We start from the raw sequence: 27,830 nt of genomic DNA, 5'->3' as shown, positions 1-27,830 counted from the left end.
CACAAAGTGCTGCGTTCGATTATTGATTTTGTTCCGCTCTATTGATTTATTATCGATCGATAGATTTGTATTCGATTAGCCAAATTTTATACAGGGTGGTCCGAATTGTATTCTGGTAACTTCGGTAGTATATTCTGCAGATAAAAATAAGTAAAAAAGTTCGTATAAATGTATGTCCTAAAATGCTTATATAGTTTCGGAGATACAGGGTGTAGGGTAAACCAACCAGTGAATGAATGTGACCCAGTTAATGAACAAAATAACTTTATCTTGCTCTAATAAGGTATACGGCCATTAAACTCTATTTGTTGTCCTTTTTTAATCTAATTTACACTGCGTAGTTTACGACTAACTTGCTAAAATATAACCAGTTAATAAACGACACCTGCAAATCGCTGTTCAAAGTTGTGGTCTGACGTTGTTAGTCTTTTAAGCGCCATTTTTTTTTAGGGTAAGTAGATGCATATCCTATTATTAATGATGGTATTTAATTGTTCATAAAATATAAAAGCTTGGCAGTGTGTGAGAATATATATTTCAACAATTCATCGTTATTAATCCAAAAGTAAAACATCTATTATCTTTAGGTTATATTTTCATTTAATGTGTTTAATAACTGGCGGGAAAAAAGTTCAAATTCCAGTGAATGGACGGCTGTTCATTTACTGGTATTTTATTCGATTATCTGAAATTGCTTTAAAATGACCCTTAAGCTTTGTTTACATATGTAAATCCATTAAAATACCTTAAATGTAATAAAAATAAATGCCAGCCAGTCAATGAACAGGATTTTGAATCGTTTACTTACTGGATATTGTTCCTGTTCATTTACTAGATTAGGCATAAGACCTTTTTGCAAATGATTTCTGTCTATTATTATTAGGATAAGTGGGCACTAGTTTTTGTTTTGGAGGTTTAATTTTTAGTATTATAGTTTTATCAAAAGTTTTCGGCGATTACTAAAAATAAATATTTTTTGTTGGTACAGATGGAGCGGAAATACACTAGATTCAAATATTCCAAAGAGCAGTTGTCACTGGGTATCAGAGCAGTAGAATCAGGCAGCATGAACTTAAGTGATGCCTCTAGGCGATAACTTCAACAAAATGGGTAGAATTTCATCAAGAACAAGATAAAATAAAGCGTCAAAAAGAGGAAGACATTAAAAAAAAACTCGATAGAGAAAGAAAGCGAATGGAACAACAAGAACGAAAAAATAAGATCAGGCGACAGTATGAAATAAAGAGACCTAACAGAAACTTGAGTGAAAACCTGTCACTTTTTGAATTGAAGCTAAAACAAGGACAAGAAAGAAAAACATGCAAAAAACAAGAGAAAAAGTCAGAAAAGCGGAAGCGTGATAAAGATCAGAAAATCGAGCAACACTATACAAAACGGTTTAACAGAGATGATTCCTCAAGTACGGATGAAAATCTGTCACTATTTGAATTGAAACTACAAGGACAAAAAAAGAAAACATACGAAAAACAAGAAAAATGGTCAGAAATGACGAAGCGTAATAATGCTCAAAAAATCGAAGAATCGGACGAAGAAGGAACTAAGAATAAAATTTCCCCTAAATTGTCATCAATAAGTTTAGAAAAATCAACATCAAATTTTGACTTAAGTGTTCCTTTTGTTAAAGGTGATTATGTTCTGGTAAACTATGAGGATTCACATTATCCTGGCCTAATAAAGGCTGTTAAAAATAATGAATATAAAGTAAGTGCTCTCCATAGTACAAAGTAATATGTATACAAATATACACAAAAGAATATAGAAAAACATGTACAACACTCAAAATTATAAACAAAATATATACACTGACAGAGGTAAAGATAAAAAACATCCATAATACAAAAAAGAACACTTGGAAGTGGCCGTCACCACCTGATCAAATTTGGTATTACTCGGATAAAATTGTGAAAAAAATTGCTGTTCCAATACCTCATAGCGCTGAAGGGACTTTTGTTATTAATATATAAATGCAGCATAATGTTTTTTATATTATACTCTTATTTGATTATGTTTATTAAAAGCTTATGTTTATTTAAACTTGAATTTTTGTAAAGCTTAATTTAATAAATACAACGTTCATTAACTGGTCTTTATGTGTTTATTCACTGACTTCTATCGTTCATTTACTAGATATTTCGCTTATTCGCCGAAAATTGAAATTTGTGAAACCGTATTATTTTATTTTTGGGTCTAGGTAATATTTTCTTAATTTTTCAATTATAGATAGCATGTACCTTTGTACCAGTTTTACCCCATATTATATAAAATAAAAAATCGTGATTTATTTAAAGTTAATACTTCGGTTAACTGTTCATTCACTGGTCGATTGACCCTATAAGTTTTATTTTTATTTCGATTTTTTCCAAATCGTTTCTGAAGCAACGTCAATATTTGGATGAAAATTGGTGTCTGGGACTTTTTTGACATGAAAAATTTTATTTTGATGTCAATATGACTCAATATGACTCCTACTACTAGAGGGCGCCACCTACATATTTTTTAACTTGTTTGAAGAGTAATAACTTTTCGTCCGTCCCTGTATAAAACTACTGAGTAAAAAATTATACATTTACGACGTTTTTTACTTAAAAAATGTCTCTTGGTAAAAATCCCTGCGAGTCTCGGTTTTCGAAATATTTGGAATCGAAATTATCAATACCTGTCATCATTGACATAAATTAAGCATGTTGACTAAATAGTTATTAGACAGATCATAAATTTGAAAGCTTTTTGCCAAAAGTTCAACAGAAACTGTTTTATCATCATTTTTTTGCAGAAAAATTTATGATTAATTAAAAAAAAATAAAAATTTCCCAAATTTATTATTTCAGTGCAATAACTGTCTACTCAACATGTTTATTTTTCGTAATAATGACATGTATTGAACGGTTGCTCGTAGCGATTTTTACAAAGAGATATTTTTTGCGTAAAAAGTCGCAGAGAGATGTATATTGTTTTTCCCTCTGTAGTTTTATACAGGTACAGACAAAAAGTTATTACGCTTCAAAACAGTTAAAACATATGTAGGTGGCGCCCTCTACCAGTAGGAATCATACTGACATCAAAATTAAATTTCTCATGTCAAAAAACTCCTAGACACCAATTTTCATCCAAATATTGACGTTACCTACTTCAGAAATTATTTGGAAAAAATCGAAATAAAAATGAAACTTCTACACCCTGTATCTCTGAAACTAAGCACTTTAGGACATACACTTATACGAACTTTTTTACTTATTTTAATCTGCAAAATATGCTGCCGAAGTTTCCGAATACAGTTCGGACCACCCTGTATTACACTATTATTATATTATTTATATATTTACAGTATCTTTTACGAATTTTTTGTAGAACATTATGTCGATTAAAAACCAAATTAATATATAAATAACAATAGCATTCACTTTATTAATGTATGATTGTAAAAGTATGTACGGCAATATAATTTCGCTGCAACATTTTTTCTTTATGATGGCTTTTGATATACTGTACCCACAAATTTCAAATTTATATCGTATGAGATTATACTAAAATTCCTATTTTCAACATATTCTTCGTCATCAAATTAATTATATTTAATAATAGACCACTTTAATTAAGAGCGATTCTCACTCTTCAGGTTTTTATGTCGATTACACTTTCAATTAAATGAAAATTCATACAATAACCTTTAAAATTTAAAGTGAGATTTGAGAGAAATAGTTATTAACGTAATAAGGCCGATAAACAACAAATAACGGCCGGGCTGAAGTTTGTGATCCGAGGCGATAGCCGAGGATCATAAGCAGCCAAGGCCGTTATTTGTTATCGGCCGTGTTGCGTTCTAGATTTTTCGTCATACTGCAGATTTTTTAGAGCAATAAACACTACTATTTAATAACAAATTTTATTGAACAATAACACAAGTAAGGATAAAAAAATACATAATGTCTTATACTAAAATTCATTTTTCATGATAATGAACATGGAAATTAAAAGTGCACTTGTTGTTCTTAGAAATCTGTAATCCTTCCCAGGGATTTACAGATTTTATAGAAGAAGATGATGCTACTGAAGAATGGCAAATATTTGTATCCACTAAAGACACATTATTTTTGGAGCTATCATGAAAAAGTTGATTTGTTATTTTCATTCTTTTGGAAACTGATTTTTCTATGTAAGTTTCTGCCACTGTTGAAGACTCCCATCCTCCTAGCTCCTTTAGCGATAGTAAATCACAATATCGTTACAGCAACAATTTTCTGTGATTTCTCGAAAGCTTTCGATTGTGTTAATCATAACATCCTAACTAACAAATTGCAGTACTATGGTATCAGGGGAACGCCTCTTGAATGGTTTAAGTCCTACCTTAACAACAGAAACCAGCGTGTGAGGGTTGATAAGACTGTGTCTTCTTGCAAGCCAATAGAATGCGGAGTACCTCAGGGCTCAGTGCTAGGTCCTATTTTGTTTCTGTTGTTTATCAACGATATTGCTAGTCTGGACATCAGTGGTAAAATCTGTCTCTTCGCGGATGATACTTGTTTCACATGGAGCAGCCCGGACACCACGGCACTTCATAGAACCATTTCCAGTGACTTAATCAACATAAAAACATGGTGCGATTCTAATTATCTGTGTCTCAACGTCTCTAAAACTAAAGTCTTATCATATAAAAGTACGTTGCTACCTTTTCAACTTGATAATACCACCATTGACGTCGTTGATTCTGTGAAATTTTTAGGCCTTGTTGTGGACAACTATTTAAAATGGGATTTGCACATCGATGCTTTAGCTAAAAAATTAAGTTCTGCCTGTTTCGCACTTAGATCAGTTGCTAATGTGCTTAATTTGTCAACATCTAGGACAGTCTATTATGCCCTTTATGAGTCGCATCTCCGATACGCACTTCCATTCTGGGGTGCGTGTTGTGCGACTCAATTTGAGCGTATCTTCAAATTACAAAAGAGAGCTGTGCGATATTCACTGAGGCTAACCAGTTGTGCTCACTGCCGGGACTTGTTTAGAAGATATAAAATATTAACTCTTCCTTCCCTATTCATACTCGAATCCGTCTGCCTAGTTCGCAAGCACGTATCGAGTATTTCTCTAGAGCCAGTTCATGGCTATCCAATTAGGAACGCAGAGCATAACATGTATCTGCCAACCCCTCACTCTGAGTTAGTAAAGAGTTCCCAATTGTACAATGCAAAAAAAAATGCACTATCATCTGCCATCTGAAATTAATTCCATTTCATCCTTTCCTGCATTTCGCAGAGCCTTGAGATCATACTTACTGGAGAAAGCCTTTTACGCGGTTAACGATTTTTTTATTAATATCTAGGGTTCTAAATTTAACACACATTCACTAAATTTAAGAAATGATTTGTTTTCTATCCATTTAAATTTAGTATTGACATTATATACAGTTGTTTATTTACATGTATGTTTATATTTTATTTATATTTAATTAAATAAATTTTTGACAATGTACAATTTCTATAATTGTATAAAGTATTGTTTTAGTTTTGTATGTTTGCTGTTAGTTTTATATGTTTTTCTATTGTTAAGTGAAGTTTTGTATGTTTTTTATATTCTTTTTTTTAAGCTTTGTCAACAAAATTGTAAAATTTTTTATGACAATAAAGCAATTTCTTTCTTTCTTTCTTTCTTATCGTTTAGACCCAATATTATTACAAATTCTTGCACATTTCGATTTGTGGTCTCTTGGCTTTCAGAAAAAATTTGACCATTGTTTTGGCCTTAAAATGCCTAGAAACGTTACTTCACAGAGTCAGAATAGTAACACTGTCTCAACAGGGCTACCGGCATGTTGCAATAGCTGAAATTGTAGGAGTTGTTGAGCCGCGAATATTAAAAAAGTTCAGGGAGACAAACGAGGTTACAGACCGGCCTGGAAGAGGTAGAAAGGGAGTTACTACTGCTGTGCAAGACCGTCAAATATCCTTAATTGCACGACGCAATCCCCTGCTTCCTAGTACCGCTATTAAAAATGAGTTAACTGGCCTTGAAGGAGTAAATGTTTCAAGAAAGACCATAGCAAGAAGACTTCATGACAGGATTACATTTAAGGAGGCCTCTACGTGTTCCGAAGCTTAATTTACAGCACAAAATTACGCGACTACAATGGGCTGAGGTGATGAGAGCAAATGGACCTACTTGGAATTTCGTCATGTTTAGTTATGAAACAAGAATAGGCCTAGTGTCAGACTCGCGACGAACTTTGGTCTGGAGAGCATCTGGAAGACGAGCACGGGTGAATGCAGCTCAACCCCGTGTCCCGTTTCAAGGGGGAAGCATTATGGTATGGGCAGGTATAATGCACGGAGCTCGAACTCCTCTTGTTTTTATTGATGGCACAATGATAGGTGCCTCATATCTTACATATCTTAGAGATGTTTTAGAGACTATTGTGCGTCCATTTCGAGGGGCAGAGGGGGATGAATTTGTTTACATGGACGATAATGCTCCTCCCCATCGCACTTTAGCGGTTCGCGAATTTTGTGAGGAAGAGGGTATAAGGAAAATTGTGGTGGCCACCGATGTCTCCAGATATGAATGTGATCGAGCATGCTTGGGACATGCTAAAACGCCATATTGCCAAAAGGAATGATCCCCCGTACCTTAAATGAATTGAAAATTGCTGCCCGCGAAACATGGGAAGCCATTCCTTTTGGACAACTTAATTGAGAGCAATAAGATGTAAAGATGTAAAGAAAAATCTTATCAAACACATGCAAAAAAAAAATTGATAGTTTAGTTTATTTAGAAACTTTTTTATCTCTTGTGTTTTTTTGATAAAACTCACCGATTTGAAATTAAAAATAAAATGTAAAGCATTACATGTCAGGACAAAAAACATTTTTAGATAAAGAATCTAGTGGGCAGCTGTAATTTTTTTAGGAAAAAATCTAGTCGGCCGCTGTCACTTTTAGGATGTTTCTAATATTGTTTTATTTGACATTACCCTACTGCAATACGTTATTATCTAGATTATTATTATTATCATTATTATCACTAGATTCTTAATCTAAAAATATTTTTAGTCCTGACATGTAATGCTTTACATTTTATTTTTTAATTTCAAATCGGTGAGTTTTATAAAAAAAATACAAGAGATAAAAAAGTTTCTAAACAAACTAAACTATGCAAATTAATTTTTTTGCATGTGTTTGATAAGATTTTTGTTTAAATTTCGTTAACAAGAATGATAGGGGTAGTTTATTTCAACCCCTTCCACTCATTTTAAAAAAGTGAAAAAATTACCAGAAAGTGTGTTTTCATAACAGTAATGCTTCCATAAAATTTCATTAGTCTATCCCTTTTCGTTTTCAAGATAAAAAATAAGAACATTATTTTTCCGCCATCTTTGTACCGCGATATCTCCCTAATGGTTGACTTTTGACCCAACGTTTATGAAGCAAACTACCCTTTATTTTGAACAAGAAATCACCCCCTGAAGTTTTTCGCATTTGTTTTGAAACACCCTGTATACTAAAATATTTATGATGCTATGCTTATTAATTTATTATTTCCGACCGGATCATAAAAAAATGTCAATGATTTTCGACAAATATTTATAAGCTCTTAATCGGAAAGTCAGTTTTATATGGGTGATAAAAGGTGTAAAACTTTCTATGTCGTGCGTGTTGAGTCAGATGGTGGAGGAAAAAACGACCCATGGTAACTTACCAAGAGGACCAGGTGTCTCCCCTGATGCAGTGAATGCACCGGGCAGGTTGCGACGGGTGAAAAGAGGGCAAATTTCGAAACACAGTCCCTTCGTCCGCAGTTGGAAGAGGGCGTTTAAAAATCAATATCGCTATAATATACAGTATGTCCTCGGATCGCCTTTTCGCCAGAGGGTAAGCTTTTTTCTTATTAACATTTTGAGAAAAATGCATTCTTTGTATAAAAAATTGCTTGTTCTAAATTGTCCAAATCTGTTTATGCTTTGTTTTAGAGAAAAAATTAAAATATGATTTGAATACGCAAGTTTTAAAATTCAAAACGTTTCTAAGCTAATATCATTTCCTTTTCATTCCTTGATACATGGGTATTATTAATTCTAATTAACGTCACATTGTTATACATCGTGCATTTTTCTCAAAATATTATTATTTAAAAAGTTTTTCCTCTTTTTAAGACAATCCAGAAACATACTAATGGTTGTAATGAATACAAATTTATCACTTGCTTTTTTAATAAAGTGGAAGTAAATGCCTGAAATCACGGTATTCACATATATGTATATTCTGAAAAATTATTGTATTTTTAGCAATTGTGTTGTCGAAATCGCTTTGAAATAAAGTTTTTTTAGATATAGAAAAGTTTTCTATAATTCTGGAGATTTGTTTTGTTCCATTGCATTGTTTTGTTGATAGTGAGAGGTTACAAAATTAATTTTGACTCATACTGGTGAAACATGAGAAGTCGTATTATCACCTACGAGCCCTAACAACTAAATGTTCGGACAAACAAAAATTTATTAAAAACCTTTATTTTAATTAACTGAATGATTTACATTTAGGAAATACATTAAAAATATATTAAAATCTAACATTTCTAATGAGTATTTAAATAGTTTAATTTCTATAAACATTAAAATAAACTGTAGGCCAATAAATAAACAAAAATATTGCACGATATCGTGACAAGTAAATGTTCGGACACTTTAAAAAATAACTGTTCTCATATGGCTTTACATCGGCATGTGAACTTTTGCAACCACTGCAAGCCTGTTTGGCATTGTTTTTATTAACGATTGGCATACGCCAGAGTAAAAATTTTGCCATAATTCACTTAATGTCATCGTCAAATTGGCAACGGTTTCTTGGGGATCGTGGCACAATTTTTGTTTTGTTTTATGCCACATGGCGCGATAACATTAAGGTCCGGACTGTGCGAAGGCCATGAGGGAACCTTGATGTTCATGTCCCTAAACCGTTTTTTAGTAGTTTTAGCCGTATGGCATGCCCCGCCTCTTGTGTGTCTGAAAACGTTCTATCTTTTTCTAATCTTTCTATAGTTAGTGACAATTTTGACAATTTTGATGTCAATTTTTAGTAAGTAAATGACGCCTAGAGATTGACCTTGCCAAAATAATCATTGATTGTCATTCTCTAACCGTCTTCGATGCCGTTTTTTTTTTCGATGATACGGTATTTTATGTTATGTTTTTATAGGCATTTGTATTTTTCTTTGAATAAGAAGACTAAGGAAGGAGCATAATGCTATCCATGTATTCATGCATGGTGGGCGGAAAAGGCACCATAAAAGCTCTCTAGGGTGGGGATCCTTGACAGTTCTGTTTGACGATTCATTTGACACATTTGAATTTGATTTGAAATTTTGTGGATTTGTCAGTCTTTATGGAGCTTATTTTAAGTTATTTATTATTTATTCTACTACTGATAGTTGTATAAAGGTAGTAAATCTAGATGGAAATTGTGGCAGAACTTAAATTAACAGTGACACTATCGCGATTTATGAAAAAGACTCTAAAATAGTTGGTTGTGTAGCGTGCGGTAAAATCTCGGCAAAAACTGAGTGAAATAATGGAACAACTTTTCGCTAGTAAGTGACTATATAATATACTTACGTGTAGTAAACCGATCATTTATGAAATTCACTTAAATTAACTAAATTATATATTTTTCTTGCATTTTAGCTTTTATTTATTACTGTCAAAGATTAGATGTCAAAGAATTTAGATACGCTAATTTGACTTACCTGCTTCAGTAGCGTATCGGATGTTTGTGTTAATAAATACTTATTATAACTTATCTATTTTTATTAGAATTATATATTTTTATAACAATTTTAATAACTACCAACATTTATTCACAACGTAAAATAAAACAACAAATTATTGAGTCTATCCCACGTCTACCCTACATCATAGTTTTACATTTTTTAAATAAAATTAGAACGACACTGATAAACCGGAATTTAAGTCGGCCATATTTGAGGCCCATCGCGGTGTACCTAAGATTTTTGATATGCTCCTTCCTTAGTCTTCTTATTCAAAGGTATTTTTAATTGAAAAATATAAGTTTTTTTCAAGTTTGTTTATGTTGTTTGATGTGAGCTTTACCTATGTCTTTTTTTCTCATAACTGATAAAATTTGATGTTATTTTCATTAAAAAACTCAATTTTTTTATTTTTGAAAACTGATTTTACTTTTGAAAAACATGTCTTGCTTGCAGATTGAGGAACTGCACCGTGATTGAATAAAAATTAGCTAGTACGGAGAAAACTGGGAAATCTAGGTAACGAAAAACAGTTTTAGATCTTCCTGGATTTTTTTAATCTAAAAAAAATATCTCCGATTGTTATTTAACAATAATTATTACTCTGTATACGTGAAATTGAACTGTTGGCATTCGAGAATTATTATTTATTATTAGCGAATAATATAGTGCTATTGGTTATTTATTGCAATATTACCCACTTTCATAAATCTTTTAACGTCGATTTTTAATGATTTCTGCTGACTGCATAATTGCTTATATCAATTTTATATTTACGAGTAATTTGTATACCAGTACATATTTAATATAGGAGTAAATTTTTCATTAAATTCAAGACGACTTATTCTCATTACACAAATGAAATTGTATACTAGTGTCTGAGCTAGTCGTAAATATCAAATCAGCCTTAAATAATTTAATTACCTAACTTGGTTTCTTGTTTCAGCATGTCAAATGCCTGTAACAATATATATTTTATAAACTACAGACAGTCATTTTGATAGATATCTGGAAATTAAAATAAACTGTGATAAATTGTTCTTGACCTGTAGAGTTTGCAAACGAATACTTGGCGAAAGTGATATGGAATTGTAATTTTTATAAATTTGTGGTTTAACATCTTCTACAAATGTCATAATGAAGATTACGATGAGTATTATTTAGATTATCATTTAATGTTTATAATACAAGCTTTAAACTGTTTTAAAAATAAATACATATCCTATTAAAAATGTATGTAAAAACCGTTTTTTAGTTTCAATATATTTATCACAGTGGAAAATTAAATAGCGAAAATAAATTAGACTATTTGTGAAAATCTTTGAAATGACGTTTTACACAAGTTATCTATATGATAATAGTCAAATTAGTTCCTAATAAATGAAAGTCCTTGGAATTAAAGATCTCTCATTTTAATCACCTTATCAAACTATCATATCTCTTACGTAATTGTACCTAAAACAAACGCGATTTCTATCTTATTGATTACGACAATAATAATAAATTTAATATAATTTTAATTGGCCTGTATATTACTTTAATACAAGTAAATAAAATTAAAGAGTTTGTGATTTTAGATTTATAGGGTTTTTCTTGGGGTCCATTGAATGGTGTCTGTCGGGTTATCTGCCACCTGTTGATGAACGAACTGCAAAAAGGTGGTTTCGAAAATCTTTCAACCGCCGGGGGCGGGTAAATCTACCACGGGAGCAACAGCTGGCCATTTCTTTCAGACGGTCTGCATCTGTTTCATATTTCGAAACCCCAGAAGAGAGGCCAAAAGCTCCGCACCATAGGCCAGCTTACCTCTAACCCAAACCAAAGACGCTTGGCCATGGTTTTCATGTTGTTTTTTTGCGTTCAAGTCCTGTAATATTTAATTCTACCCGTAAAGAAAATGGCATACTGAGAATTATTTAAGAAGATAGGGATATCTATTAATTTAATATCATAGATAAAAGAAACAAGTTAAATTGGAAAATGTCCATAAGGACAATGTAAATACTATTTGGCGAGGTTTAGCGAACGAACGAACAAACGAACGACCGCATGCGTTCGGTCCACCGTCCAAATATATCGAATTCCATTCGTTCGCTCGCTTGTTCGTTCGTTCGTTCGGATAATGATTACGCACCTTTATCATGATTACGATATGCGCGAGTTAATTTTTAACGCAACACCCGCTAATAACGTTACCGCCTGACGTAATTTGCGGATCAATTACACCAAGCGCTCTTTCTAAATAACCTCTGATAACGTTTAAAAATTGCTTAAATGGGCATGTGCGGGTATTTGACAACCGGAGCCGGCCGGCGAGATCTTTTATTTTAGGTTATGTTTGAATTGTTTTGAATTATTGCTTTAGTTTTATTAGGTAATTTGATATTTAAGTAGCTGGGATTAGTTTTAATTAAATAAATATGGCCCCAAATATGGATTCCACCTCTTCCAATACTAAAGAACCTATAAAGAGTCTTAGGTTTACAGCAGATGACGACTTAGCCCTTCTAAGAGAAATTGTTGCTTGTTGCCCTAAACCCACTGGCAGACGTTGAACAATAAAGCACTGGAAATAAGCACTTTTGCTCTTTAGTTTTAAAATACCTAGTAAACAAAACAATTTCAAAGTTTTAAATTCAAAGTTAGGTTAAGTTTAAATAGCGGACGCGACGCGATCAATTTCTTTCCGATCCGATAACTATAAATGAAGATAGTTAATGCCACCTCACGTAAAGGAAATAACACCTGGCCTTATTAACGTCCATGCACGCTATTCGGTTTAGCGATATCTCTCTATTACGCTGTTTATTGTTATTTTACGCGAGTTTATTTTTGCGCATAGGAAATTTGACTCGTTTGCACATCGTCATAAAAAACAATTTTCGTACCACGAATTAGGGACAAGATTTTTATCTGTATACTTATAGGATACCTAATCTGTGCTAAAAGTCTCTCCTTATTGAAACCAAAAAAAAAATTGAGAAATTTAAATTTATTTTGAACTACATACTATACATTTTTCTGTCTCTAAATAAAATGCAACAGAATTTGTTCCGGATATTGAAAATTGACCTTATTACGAAATTTTTTTATGTAACTGTCGAAAGCCTGTCAAGGTAACTTTCCTTCCCGCGATATAGCCGTGTTCGTAAATCATTCTACTTAACGCGGGTACTAAAGATTTTACGAGCGACTTGTTTAGTTACAATATTTGCAGTTGTAAACAATCGTTATCAATGCATATCTTCGTCAAAGTTATGTTCCTGCTTATCTATCCGGTTACTATTAAAATTTTATAAAGCTTTTCAATTCAGTCTAAAAATACATACATGGTACTTATACAAGAATTAGGATTGTAGTAAATTAACAATTTACACCACTGTGATTTCGTGGTAACTTTCTACTAAGTTAATTATTATGAATAAGTAGTATACAGTAGAAATATCGAATCTACTAGGTCGGTGAAACAATAATGTTTATTAAAATACTGTATCGCAAGTAAAAAAAATACAAAGCAATGAAATGATTGAGAAAATCAAAGACAGTTTCTTCTTCTACAGACTTGAAGATTCCAACAAATTGGGTAATGGACCAAGTAAAATCTTAACACCAAAGCCAACGATAACATCAAGTTGATAAAGCTAAGAAGCATCTCAATCTAATCAGTGGAATATTAGAAAAACATACACCATAAAGGATTAAATTTAATACCCAATGATCAATATGGTTAGTGGTTAGTCTTTTGGATGACAATCAAACTTTGATGATCATCCGGACAGGTTGAAGTTCTTACAGGTCACAATTATTGATAGAATCGTGTCTCCAGACTAAACTAACTTTTTGATATATTTATTTTTAATTCAACATTTAATCAGTTATCTTAGGATCTGCAAATTAATTAATGATTTCTTTTCAATTTTTACCAAAAAAATATCTCAATTTATGTTATTCAATTATTAATTCTTCTAACTGAATTTATAGTACAAATTTTTATAATTTTTGAAATTTGGCATTAGGCGCTCAGGAAAGAAAATATTACGAAATAATTTATTACATCTATTAAGTTGTGTAATAATTATTAAGCGCAATAAAAAACTTAATGTCGGTACCTTTTACCCATCCCTGACAAATACACATAAACACCAACCTTTTTACTCCAAGAATTCCATCGAAAATAATATTTGTAGAGAGCAGATAATTATCGTGAAGGTTATTTTTTAAAGTTAGCGCTGTTTCCATGTCATTTTTTTAATTACGTGGTTTGGTCTATTTGGAGGTTAATTTTGGTTGAATTTTAGCAAGCTGCGAAATAAAAAAAATTAAGATTAGGACGATACATATTCAATACAAGTTCATAGAATAAATAATCAATGCATTGCGATTATTAGTATAATAATAAAATGAAATTGTTTTATGTATGTATTTATCATCGGTTTAGTTGTACCCGTGTGTGCTCTGCGATAAAAATAAACTGGATTAAAGATAAGGATAACATGTACTATATTCCATACTAAAAATAAATTTGATTTTATTGTTTATTTATAACAGCATTTTGTTATTATCAATGTCTCCCTTGCACATTCTTCTTTCATTTGCTCTCATGTGTTTCTTGGTTATACCCTTGTTTATATATTCTTAAAGTTGTTCAACCGACTAGACAAATTGTGCTGCCAACTGCAGGACAAATCGTGAACCTTTCGGGGCGGAGTCAAAAATATCGATTATTTTCGTTATTTTCCTCAGGGTAATGTAATAATATAGCCCCGGGTTTCTGCGAACTTTAATAGTGATCAGCTGATTAAGAAATTTAAGCGAAACTTTTATTTTATTGTAAATTGTGGATTATTTTTGCCTGTTATTTTAAGAATTCTAAACCGTATTAACAAAGAAATTATTATTTCGATATGTTGGTACATTATTTATAATTTATGATAATGCTAATTGCTGTTAATTAATATTTAAAAAAGTATATATACCTATTTTAATTTGATTTAATGCAGGTTTATAAAAGAATCATTTCATTCTTAGATTATTTTATTCTAAATTGAGTGCTTTACCAATTTTACGATATTTTTTTTTGAAAACATAAAACTTTTTACATTTTTGATGACAACTAATTGGCATGGTATTATTCGTATGGGAATTAGACAAGAAAGAAAAGAATTGGCTATAACTTGTAATTTTTCGAAAAAAACATATGATACCTATATCGCTGAAAAGCTTAAAGAATGGGGCTCTTTATGAAGTCATGGCCAACTAGGGTTTCCATTTTAAAAGAACATAATGTTTGTGTCATATGTCAAAAATGACAAGCTTTAGAAAAAAAAACAGAAAACACAAACTCATTAGGTATGTGATTATCTACAACTTTTATCTGAAAACTTTTTGTCTAAAATACCGTATGATCGAATAAAAACGGCGTCAGCGATGGCTATGAAATGACGATCGATGATATTTTCCATATAATTTTACATATAAAATGACAACGATCTTGATTTCATAGCCATCGTTGACGCAGTTTTTATTCGATCATACGGTAGATTATAATGGAATTAGAGACAAGTTTTAAAATAGCCAAATTTTTTTTTTTCGTAATATCTAGTAAGCCTTGAACTTCACCGAAAAATCCGAAAGGCGCATATTTAAGACCCCACAAAACTGCAGTTCTTTCCCCATTTAACCGACTCTCTGTCTCCAGTAGTTTCCGAGATACCCATAGCGAACATCGTAGGAAACTCACCCTGTATAGTATTTAGAAACTAACTATTATTATTATTTGACTAGATTTATTTGATTAATAAGACTCGATTAATTTATTTTAAAATAAATTTGATCAGATTTTTTTTTCGTATATTCTACTACCAGAAAACCAAAATTATATGATAAGCACTTTTCAAAGAAGTTGAAAGAAGATATAGTGTATCTATCACAATACTTAATAGAATTACTACAATTAGAAGAAAAACAAAAAGAAAAAATACCCAAATACCTTCACCACTCATCTACAAAATAAACGAATATAATCTCTTATAAAAACACTACACAACTACTTCTTGTACTTTACACTGAAAAAATGATCAAACTTACTAATTAACCAAACAAAAAGAAAAAATAACTAAATTATCCCTTCAATTCATCCTACTTAACTACAAAATAATAAACTATAAAAACACTACTAAACTAATTCTGGTATTCTACACTAAACATTATAATTAAACTTAATAAAATTAATCTAATTACTACAACCACAACAACTACAAAGAAATAAGAACATTTTTTAAAACTAAAAGAAACAGAACTTCGATACGTGCGACCAGTATAATAGATCAAGCTGACAAAGAATATAAAATACTTTAAAAATGTGCATTCAGAAAGAAAAAATATCTCGAAAATTATCTAAACAAACAATTTTTTTTCTTATCAGTGAAAAGCATCGGCCTCGTCGGCCTTGCGGAATTTGTCGAGTATTTACAATGGTCGAATTGAATAATTACCAGCTTTTATAGCATATCTAATAGACAAAAAGTATCTGGTCGATTAGTAACCAATTGGCATAGGCCGAAAATTATCGATTTTTATTTTCTCTGTTTTTATTGGTCGCTTCAAAATTCAGAGTAACAAAAAATATTTTTCTGTAGTAAAAGACTATGAAATACGCCCCGCCATCTGGTGCTTTACATCCATAAACGTCTTAGGTTGAGCTACTTTAAAAATTCATATACAAAGGTTATACTGATTGACGCCATTTTGTTTCAGATTATTTTCATTAACGCCATAATGGGATTTTATAAATTCTTAATGTCTTATCGGTATTTTTACCCCTCTCTATGGGTATCACTGTGTAATCTTTGTCGTCAATCTTTCGTCAGTTTTCGCCAGGTGATCGACCTGCCCATCGTTATTTGTAAAGATATTTAATTCTCTAGGTCTCGTCTGTTACCTGAGTCTCCTGTATCCTCTTGCCCTTTCATATTTCAGCATATGCCGGTCCATAAACATTTGTGCTATGTGAATTTTTTATTAGAGTAACTTTTGTATAATACTGTCTGTATAAATAGTTTGTGTAATATTTTTTTTGGATATGGGTTGTGAATATGTGAACTTATAATGTTAAACAGCAGTCTATGTATGTTATCTGGGTTTTGCATAGATTAAGTCCTTTTTCAGAGATAACGTGGATATTACCGATTTTTTATTTTCTTATAAACTCCCGTTTTAATTTGATTAGATCCTGTATTTTTTATTTATAAGTAAAAATATTTTCACAAACTTTCTAGAATTGCTAGAAAAATTCTGGCAATTTTAGCCTGCCGACTAAAGAGGATGATAAAAACTGATAACTAATTACAGCAATGTCAAATACTGTATATTATCTCTTGGAAGCTTTTTCGTTCTAGTTATAACTAGTTTTATTAATCCATATAATATAGTATTGTATAAAAAATAAACGTGGGAAGTATATGTGATTAAATACTTTGTTTGCTAGATTGTTAATTACTGCTACTAAATTACTTTCCTGATATTCCTTTTTAATAATATAAATAATTTTCTTTTTCATAAAGCTCTTAATAGATAAAGCTCGTCTTTATTTGTCTTGATATATTAAAATATCTGAGTTTATTTTGAAACCTTTACGGTTACAACAAAAAATTACACTTGTCACCATAAATACACATGTCACCATAGGAACACTTATTAACATACACACTGGACATAAACTCTGGACACGTTTTGCTAACCATGTTAGCATCATCACCAGATGATTAAATCCGTTTTTAATTATCTGCCTATGATTCTAACATGGATAACGAAACGTTCTTCCTATATTTTTCTATTGAATTATTATTTATTTTCTTCATTCTTTTTTACTTCATTTTAAAATTAATTTTCTGTTATGTTTTTTTACTGAAAATTTTATTTGCAATGTACTTATGTAAAAAATGTAAAGAAAGTTGATCCATTATTAGACAATAATTTATTATTTATATTATTAAGTAATTAGTAATTTACGAGATAAGTTGTGCTGTTTAACCCAAATACAAAGATAATGTATTGTCATATATTCTGCCGCTGTATATTGAAGTTTACGTAACTTTAAAAATAATCTGATCATAGCAGATGTTACTGTAGCACAGATTTTGTCAAAAAAGAACTGTTATCAGATGCTTGTCTTTAAAATTATCAATACGTCACGACTTCTTATTCATGACATAAAAAAAATATAATTTCTATTTTTCTCTTATTAAGTATATCTGAAAATAGTATATTATTCAAAGAGCATATAATGGTGGCTGTTATTCACGCGGATGAAGTTTATGTCATAAATCATGCAGGTGAATAACAGCCATTATATGCGAGTAGAATACTATACTTTATCCAGGACTATCAAAAAAATTGGCGCCGGGAGGCACGTCTAGCCGCCCATACTAAAATATGTTAATAAAAAGTTAGTAGGCAGTTCTTTTAGTTTCAAAGTAAAGGAATTTAACCAAACCAAACCATACCAGGAAGGGAAGACTGGAGTAAAGGTGTACCCATTCAAGCTGAGGCAACCTGGTATACAGACGGCTCAAAAACGTCAGAAGGCGTAGGAGCTGGAATAGTAGGGCCGAAACAAGGGAGATCCTTCCACGTAAGCCTATCCAAGGATGTCACAATTTTCCAGGCAGAAATAACGGCAATCCACTATTGTGTAGAAGAAATAATAAGGCAACAAAGAACAAATCGTTCTGTGGCCATCTTCACAGACAGCCAAGCGGCGCTAAAGGCACTCAGCTCCGCGGAGGTCAATTCTAGACTAGTGTGGGACTGTGTGCGTGCTCTGAATACTTTGGGCGGACGTAGCACTGTTACGTTGGCCTGGGTGCCAGGGCACGAGGGTCACAAGGGGTAACGAAAAGGCAGATGAAAGAGCCAAGCAGGCTCATCAATGCCATTCATAGGCCCAGAACCCTTCTGCGGCGTTGCAAAGGCGGTCACGAGAATGGCCACGGAACGATGGGTGGCCAACAAATCTCTAGAATGGTGGAGAAACTCACCAGGGCAGAGACAGGCGAAAAGGTTCATTGTAGAACATTCGCCAAAATTCACGGTAGACTTGATAAGCAGACAGAAAGACAGTCAAAGCTGTAGTAGATCTACTAACAGGGCATTGTAAGCTAAATAGGCATCTAAAGCTGATGGGATTGACAGACGAAGCTATGTGAAGGTTCTGCCAATCTGAAGAAGAAACGTCAGAACACATTTTATGTCGGTGTGACAGCCTGGCAAATGTGCGGTTCCCGGTAATAGGAATGATAGGCCATTGCCAAGGAGCTACATGGAGGGTTCAGTCTCCAAGTTGCTAAACTTTGTGAAAATGATAGGACTGGAGAATGTAATCTAAGGATCAGAAGAGGACCACAATAGATCTGAGAAGGTCGCAGTGGATCAGGCCGAAAGCCACCTCTAAGAATCTAATCTAATCTAAAGGAATTTTTCCAATTTTGATCCACGGTTATTTCTCCTATCCGCCACCTGGGGTCGCGTCCGATGGGAGTTTGGAGTTCTCCAAACGGATTTTCTTAAAAACGGACTACGGAAACACGGAATATCTCAAAAACTGCGACTTTGACTGATTTTGATGTTATTACAAATTTTGTTCCAAATATTATTCCTAATCTTAAATTGAAAACTGCGTTTCGCTAGCTACTGTAATTTTGGAGTTACGATTTTTTAAAATTTTTAACCCCCTCCCATACCCCCTTACCAACCCCCCACCCCCACCAAAAACATGGCCAGATTCTCGGGTGCCACAGTATTTTTGTGCCAAATTTGGTTAAAATCTGTTTAGCGGTTTTTGAGTTATTGTGTTACAGACGGACAGACAGACAGACAGACACTATGAAAATATTTTGTATTTAGGTCATTTATGACCCAAATAACTCATTTTGAGTGAAATTAAAAAAACTTTTTTTTGCCGATCTTAATAGCCTACCATACCTGTTGGTATGGTGGGCTAAAAATTAGATAATATTAATATAACTTTTAATTTTTAATGTCAAAAAAATATTGAACAAGTATAACGAGTAAGTAACATGGAAACAAAACATTGAAATTTTCTTTAACTAGGTAGCTAACTAATTAAAACAAAAATTATTTATTTACATTAATGGTAATGTTTGACAGCTTTTGTTTGAAGTTTGGATCGAGATATTCGTGTAGGCGGTGAATAATGAAACCATTATTCACTAGTATATATATCCATAAACTCATGTATAATAATCAAGTTATAAACGAGTCGTGGATAAAATATATTATATGTCAAACTCTATGGTAGACGGGTGACCCTTAAATTAATATAGTTTATTCTTGTTTTCAGCTAGGAATTATCTACAGGGACATCAAACTAGAAAACATCTTGGTAGATGAAAATGGTCACATAGTTCTTACGGATTTCGGGCTATCGAAGGAACTGTCACGGAGCGATGGTGAAGAACGAGCTTATTCATTTTGCGGTACCATAGAATACATGGCCCCGGAAGTGGTTAGAGGAGGAACTCAGGGACACGATATCGTAAGTACAATTTTATTTGTATTTAATATGTAAGTTTAATATTATATATTTGTATTAATATTACAATGTTCTTATTTCATACTGTATCTTAAACCACGATCCGGGTAATTTTTTTAAACAGACTAGGTAAATTCCTTTTCATACCCTCCTGATGATTTTTTTTATATCAACTGCTCGCAGCCTTGTTAAATTTCTCCATAACTTCTGTCGGAATCCGATTTTCAGTACTTATCGACTCTATTTTATCATTTTTTTAATAAGTAAATTCCTTTAATAACACTGGCTCTTAACGGGCTCGACTTAAGGTAAATAAAATTAGAATAGCTGCGTTGCCTGGATATCCCAAAGCATTCTGCATCAAATTGAAATTTTATGTCAATACTGACAATGTCATCATCATTATTTTCAGCTTATTCAACCATTTGCAATTATGATGTAGCCTCACTCACATACTCTCTTTGTAGTTGGGCCCATTGTTGTCTTTATTTTCGGTGAGGAGGAAAAAAAACTTACATAAGATACCCACAATTTGGTAGTGCCGGATTCTTACCGGCTAAAAAAACCTGTTCCAACTACCACTTTACACTGGAATCCGCTCTCGCATTGCTTCAGTGCTAAGGGTGTCTATAGATTTATGATGCTCGTTGTCTTTCTTCCCTCTCTTTACAACTTATTATATTTCGCACTATCTGATATACAAACTTCCATTGTTCTTCCCCTTTAACTAGGTATATCGTAAATGCGGGTAAGTCAAAATCTGCCGGTTTCTATACGGAATTGTTCCCTAAAGACCTGCCATCGTTCACATGCAAATAGAGTATGTTGAACATTATCATCTTGACCACAATAGATGCATGGCCAGACAATGCTTGACTCCAAATTGTCTGTTTAACCATAGTTGTATGTCGGGTATTAACCTGTTAGTCTATCTGCCATATACTCCGTTATTCCATTTCTCTTGCCACTGTTGGAGAAGTTTTATCCTTGCTAGATTTTTATCCATCCCATGGTATCTATCATATCGTTCCTGTATGAGCAGATCAATAGGCGCTATTTCAGATATAACTCCTATAGCTTCACCAGATACAGTTTTGTATGTGCTGCATACCCTAATATACATAATGCGTTGTATTCTGCGTAGTCTTTGCATTAGCTTGCAATTGTTAGTGACTTTATGCCATGCCGGCGCAGCATACAACAGCTGCGAGTGTACAACACTAGGAAGTACTCTTCTTTTGGATGCTCTAGCACCTCCTACATTTGGCATGAGTAAGGCTAAAGCGGTGATAGTTTTCTCGGCCTTGGTGATGGTTTTATTAATATGGTCCGCAAAATTCAATTTGGTATCCAGCCACACTCCTAAGTATTTTAAAGAATTACTTGGGTGGTCCATTGTTGTCTACTGTTGGCTATGCGGGCCCAAGTTATCCCTGCTAATCCCTAATATCATCCATATCCCATCTCAGGTTCGATCTTCTTCTAGGTCTCTTAATTCTTTGTGGATACCATGCTGTAATTTTTGTGGTCTATCTGTTATCCCTTTGCCAGGTGTCCTGCCCATTGCCAATTGAGGGATTTTACTCTGTGGATGACATCTATTACCTAGGTCTTTTGTCGTATCCACTCTATTCTTTTACTTACTCTTGGTTATTCCCAGCATATTTCGTTCCATTGAGCGTTGTGCGTTCTGCAGTTCCAGGATTCGCATGCGCATTGCTCGAATGTTTTCTTCTTTAGATAGAGTGGCATTTTAGATTTGAATATGATTGACTAAGTACTCCATGCTAACTTAATTCTTCTGTTAATTTCTGGTAGTAGAGATCCCGAGCTTTGTAGTAGTTGTCCCAAATATATATATTCTTCTACTATTTCCACTGTTGTGTTATTGATTAGAATGTCTTTCTACTAGTTCGTTGTACATTACTTTAGTTTTAGCTAAATTAATTTTAAGACTTAATTTATTGCTGGCTGTATTTAGTTAGTTAATTTGTGCTTGTAGTTCTTCGGGACTATTGGCAATTGGGACTATGTCATCAGCAAATCTTAGATGGTTAAGATATTCTCCGCATCTAATTTTAATTCCCTGTTGGTCCAGTTCATTTGACCGAAGATTTCTTCTAATATTGCTCTAAACAACTTTGGGGATATCGCTGACAATGTATCATCCAGTAAATACAATAGTATCCAAAACGTACACAAGCCGATTAAAAATTACTCGATTATTTATAGATATAAGCTTCATTCAGAACCTCGAAATCAGTGGAATAAGTTAGTAGTTTCGATTAGTCGTAGAAGTTTGTTCATCTAATTTTAATGTAAGCATTCAGAACGTCATAATTAGTGGTAGTAATTTTCAATTATTGGAAACAGTTAACAAACTTTTGATTTTTCCATTAATTATACTTCAAAATTTGCTAGAGAAATGTCATTTTGGCCTTTGATTATCAACCGTCAAGAAAAATTTTGGTTAGAAATCAAAAGTTTATTGTTTTATAAGCTAAATATTATGCTTTCTCTATGGATAGAACAGAGTACTGCAAGCTGTTACTAGGATATTTTATTAATTTTAATTATGTTTTAGACATTGTGAATGATCGTAAACTAAAAAGTATAAATGTAATTGAAACTATTAATTTATTCCACTAATTGGGAGGTTCTGAATGAAGCTTGAGGTTTTATCCAAACAGTATGAAAATCGGACATTGAAAGTACCTACTCGGTTTTTTCAGAATAGAGAAATCAACAAGGAAATCTTAAAATATTCAAAATATATAGATGTACGAGGCATGTTTTTTAAGTAGAAGTACCGTTTTGGAATTAAAAAAAAACGTGCAAAGATATCGCAATAATTTTATTTTTACATGAAAGCCTGTACCTTAATCTACTTTTCTACATAATTTCCGTGAATATTGAGGCACTTGTCATAACGTGGCACCAGTTTTTCAATACCCTCCTCATAAAATTCTGCCGCCTGACTGGTTAACCACTGTATCACAACTGTTTTGACCTCGTTATCGTCTTGAAGACGTTGACCGCCCAGGTGTTTCTTCAAGTGCAGGAATAAATGGTAGTCACTGGGCGCCAGATCAGGGCTGTATGGAGGATGATCTAGAGTTTCCCATTTAAAAGATTTGATGAGATCTTTGGTCCGATTAGCCACATGTGGACGGGTATTGTCATGTAGCAAAACAATACCCTTACTCAACTTGCCGCGTCTTTTGTTTTGGATTGCACGGCGATTGATTGTCTCATTATGAGGCAGAAACTCCACTAGCAATACTCCTTTTCTGTCCCAAAAAACTGTGCACATGATTTTCCGGGCAGAAATTGTTTGCTTAAACTTCACTGTTTTGGGTGATGATGAATGTCGCCATTCCATGGACTGTTGTTTCGATTCTGGTGTGACGTAGGCCACCCATGTTTCGTCACCAGTAACAATTTTGTCTAAAAAATCTTCACCTTCATTGTGGTACTGCTCAAGGAAAGTCAAAGCACTGCCTAAACGTTGGGTTTTGTGCAAATCCGTCCACATTTTCGGAACCCAACGTGAACACAATTTCCGGTAATTCAAGTTCTCGGTCACAATGCGATACAAAACACTACGAGAACATTGAGGAAAGTAGTCGCACAATGATGAAATTGTAAAGCGTCTGTTTTCTTTCACCTTTTCGTCCACTTTCTGCACCAAATCTTCATTAACGACCGAAGGACGCCCACTCCGTTCTTCATCATGCACATTTGTGCGGCCATCTTTAAATGCTCTCACCCATTTCCTTACCATTCCATCACTCATAATGTTTTGTCCGTAAACTTCACAGATCTCACGATGAATATCGGTCGGTTTTACGCCTTTAGCACTAATAAATCGTATGACAGCCCGTACTTCACAATCGGCGGGGCTCACGATTGTCGGGGGCATCTTAAACACTCAATAAACAACGTATACAATGAAGAATCAGACAGTACTGGCGTCTGTGCATAGACAAGAGATGTAGGTAACCAGCGCGCATGCGCGGAACGCCGACCGTAGCGCTGCGGCGGCGGAATCGCAAAACGGTACTTACTTAAAAAACATGCCTCGTAGATAATAGTGCGTATTATTTTAAGAATTGTATTTTTGATCGACGTTTTATTGGTTAATTAGACGTCATAGTTGTTTGTCGCTTTAACAGCTATGATGTCTACTGAATAAACAAACATATTATTCATTTTCCGACCTTTACTGATGGCACTATTCGTGGAAGTGCAATTCGTAAACACAAATAGTTCAAGTACTTTGACATTTGTCTGGAACACGTTGTGTTCGTTAGCTCTCTAGTATTATCTAATAGACGACGGCATACGGAGAGCACTTGCGCTAGTTATTAATAGGTAACATTGAGAGAACGGGCATCCAGGATCGGCAAAAATGACCATGATCTTCGGATGCAGACGCGAAAATAGAAATTTTTTCGCTAATAATAGCGACACGGGCAACTAAACGGTTTGGTTAAATTTAATAGCTGGCCTATGCGGAATTAGTTACAGGTGGTTTGGGTACTGATCAAGGCCAGTTTGTGGTGTTATAAAATAAGAATTATTTTGTCCCATTCTGGAAGAATTTTGCCTGCATCAGGAATATTTCAAATATTTATCGGGACGCTGGAGAGGGGACATTAGTTTTCTCGATGTGTGTTTGATATTATTTTTTAAAGAGAGACTCAAAATGAAATGAAAAGGAGTTAATATTCCAGAGCCATCAATTAATAACATAATTATTCTACCTACAACACTGCCTGATTCACATTTTAACAAGTTTTTAACCAAAAATAAGAATTAAGCTTACATATCTAAAATGTCGTGTATTTAACTGTTTGAGTTCTTTGACAAAAAAAAATATTAAAATATTGTATGATCGAAATAAATGGCATCCAGTTGGCTTGAAAATGACGATCGATGACATCCCACGTGACTAAAAGTTTATTTGATACAAACTTTATACGATAGAATGTCGTATAAAGTTTGTAAATTCGTTCTGTACAAAGCATGTCAATGCAAAGAGATCAAGAAAGATAATATTATCTCACTTCAGATATAGGTGTTTAATTAAAACAAAAAATAAACGAATTTTAGTTCTCTAGATATGTCTAATTCAATATTAACTACAAATACCCTGTATATGTACGTAGATTTTGGTTGAAAACAGATGCCACTAGATAGGGTAATTTACATACGAACGATTTATTTGAACACAATATACGAGTACATCGATTTACGTCGCAGACAAAATATACCGTATTAGAAATTCGACGAACTCTGATAAATTAATAATGCACTTATCTAACTAAACAAATTATTAAAATGCAAGGTTGTCAGATATTAGATTCTAGGAAGGTTTATTATATCAATTTAATATTTAATCGAAAATTTATTTGCTCATATCGAATCAATCAAAAATGCATTTTTTAACTTTCTAACATTGGTAATTTTTTCTGAAAATATTTCAATAAAAAATAAAATATGAAAACGTCTGGTGTATTTTTGTCTTTTTCATCCTTTTTCTTAATTTAACTGAGCATTTACCAATTTATTTAGTTTGTATTATTTTATGTACTTAATAGACGCTTTTTTGAGTTTCTTTGAGTTTTTGAGCGAGTGACAATATCATTAGATATTTTCCTACCCCTCCACCTCATATTATTCTACTGGGATTCTGAATTCTATGTACCTACTTATTTAAAGCTGGAGTCGAACACTAAATTCACTTTTCTTCGATATAATCCAATACTAGTGATTATAATTGAACGGTCCAGGGAAAATACATGATAAGCGCCATTTCACAATTTTTACAGGAGAGCACTGGACGGCTAGTGGTTATCCACTTTTTTCCGTGTATTCTATATTTTTGCTAGGCATATATCAGGGTTTAATAACTCATTGTCCTGCAGAGTCTATACAGTTTGTAGGGACCAGTTCTTCTTCTTTCTCAGCCTGGTTCCATCCAGTGTTGGATATAGACCTCTTCTAGGTTTTTCCATGCTTCGCGATCTCTAGCCAATCTTATCCATTGTTTCCACGCCACTGCCCTGACGTCATCGACCCATCTCTTTTTTGGTCGGCCCACACTTCTTGTGGTTCCCCTAGGTCTCCATAGGATTGCTTTTTGGGGCCATCGGTCTGGATCCTGTCTTGCCACATGTTCTATCCATTGCCACTTCAGACTTGCCACTCTTTTAACGACATCTGTTAATTTTGTTTTTTGACATATGTGGGTATTCCGTATTTTTTCCCTAATGGTGACTCCCAACATGATTCTTTCCATGGCTCTTTGTGCTACTCGTAGTTGTTCTGCTGTTTTTCGGGTAATTGCCATAGTCTCTAAGCCATACGTAAGCACGGGTAGAATGCAGCTGTCGTAAGCCTTTTTCTTTAGTTTGATGGGCACCTTTTTATCCTTGAAAATATCGCTCATATTTCCAAATGCTACCCATGCCAAATGGATCCTGCGTTTGATCTCCGTATTTTGGTTTTCCTTGCCCAGCTGGATTTTATGACCTAAATATATATAATGGTCTACGTTTTCAATAATAACGTTGTCAACGGTAATGTTATGGATATTGTTGCTCATTATCTTGGTCTTCTTCAAGTTCATTTTAAGGCCAATTTTCTGGGATTGGTTATTTAGCTCATTTAGCATGGTGTTCAGTTCTTGAATGTCGGTGCTCAGCAAGACAATATCGTCTGCGAACCTCAGATGGTTAAGGTGTACCCCATCGATGTTTAGACCTCTATTTTCCCATTCTAATTTCTTGAAGACATTTTCCAGTGCCAGTGTAAATAACTTGGGAGAGATGGTATCTCCTTGTCTCACGCCCTTGCCGAGTTGCCCAGTGGTCGAGGGACCAGTTAGACCTACTATAATATTGTAAAATTCTAAAATTAAGAAATTGGCGCTTATGAAGTTTTTCCCCTGAACTCTTCAATTTATATGCACTTCCAAATTATCTTATTCTCTTAGTAATTAAATTTTACAGTACTACTGGCAACTGAAAAAGACTCGTAAATAATACTCGAATAGTATAATTTAAATTCAAACGCCTACTTCAATGAATCGGTGGAGAAGCAGATAAAAATAAAAATACAATTCTGAACCTAACGTTGTGCTAAATTAAATTTTCAGGACGTTCGTTGGGAAGATAGAAAAATAGAATTGCGCGATGTGGAAACGGTTTCCAATATCCTTTCAGTAATGACCGGACTAAATTAAACAAAAAAAAGTGAGAATTTAATAGATTATATCACTATATGATAGAGTATCGATGTGACTTGATGATAATTACGCAATTATTGTAGAACAGACTGAAATGGTAATTGTTCTATGTATAAAATTGTAAAAGGTGGACGTTTATGAGTGGAATTGATTTACGGTTTGTCGTAAAAATAATTAGGTACTTATTTAACTGAGCCTTTCCTGGGCTACGACTACTGTTAAATATTCACCATTTTTGTAAAAAAATATATAATT

At 33.3% G+C, this 27,830-nt stretch overlaps 1 protein-coding gene across 2 annotated transcripts in view; it reads left to right on the top strand.

The window, feature by feature from the left end:
* LOC115875734 (ribosomal protein S6 kinase alpha-5-like) overlaps window positions 1-27,830 on the top strand; it is a 276,844-nt gene that overhangs the window by 166,996 nt on the left and 82,018 nt on the right. For both annotated transcript variants that reach the window (XM_030891246.1, XM_030891247.1), the window contains exon 6: window positions 20,132-20,326. In XM_030891246.1, the coding sequence (XP_030747106.1) occupies window positions 20,132-20,326 (195 nt within the window). The remainder of the gene's footprint in view (window positions 1-20,131; window positions 20,327-27,830) is intronic.

Source organism: Sitophilus oryzae, unplaced genomic scaffold (assembly GCF_002938485.1).
Source record: "Sitophilus oryzae breed Bouriz unplaced genomic scaffold, Soryzae_2.0 scaffold_1395_pilon_pilon, whole genome shotgun sequence".
In the NCBI taxonomy this organism is placed as follows: Eukaryota; Metazoa; Arthropoda; class Insecta; order Coleoptera; family Curculionidae; genus Sitophilus; species Sitophilus oryzae.
The sequence above is the reverse complement of the archived record's forward strand: the minus strand, read 5'-3'. Positions and strand labels throughout refer to the sequence as shown.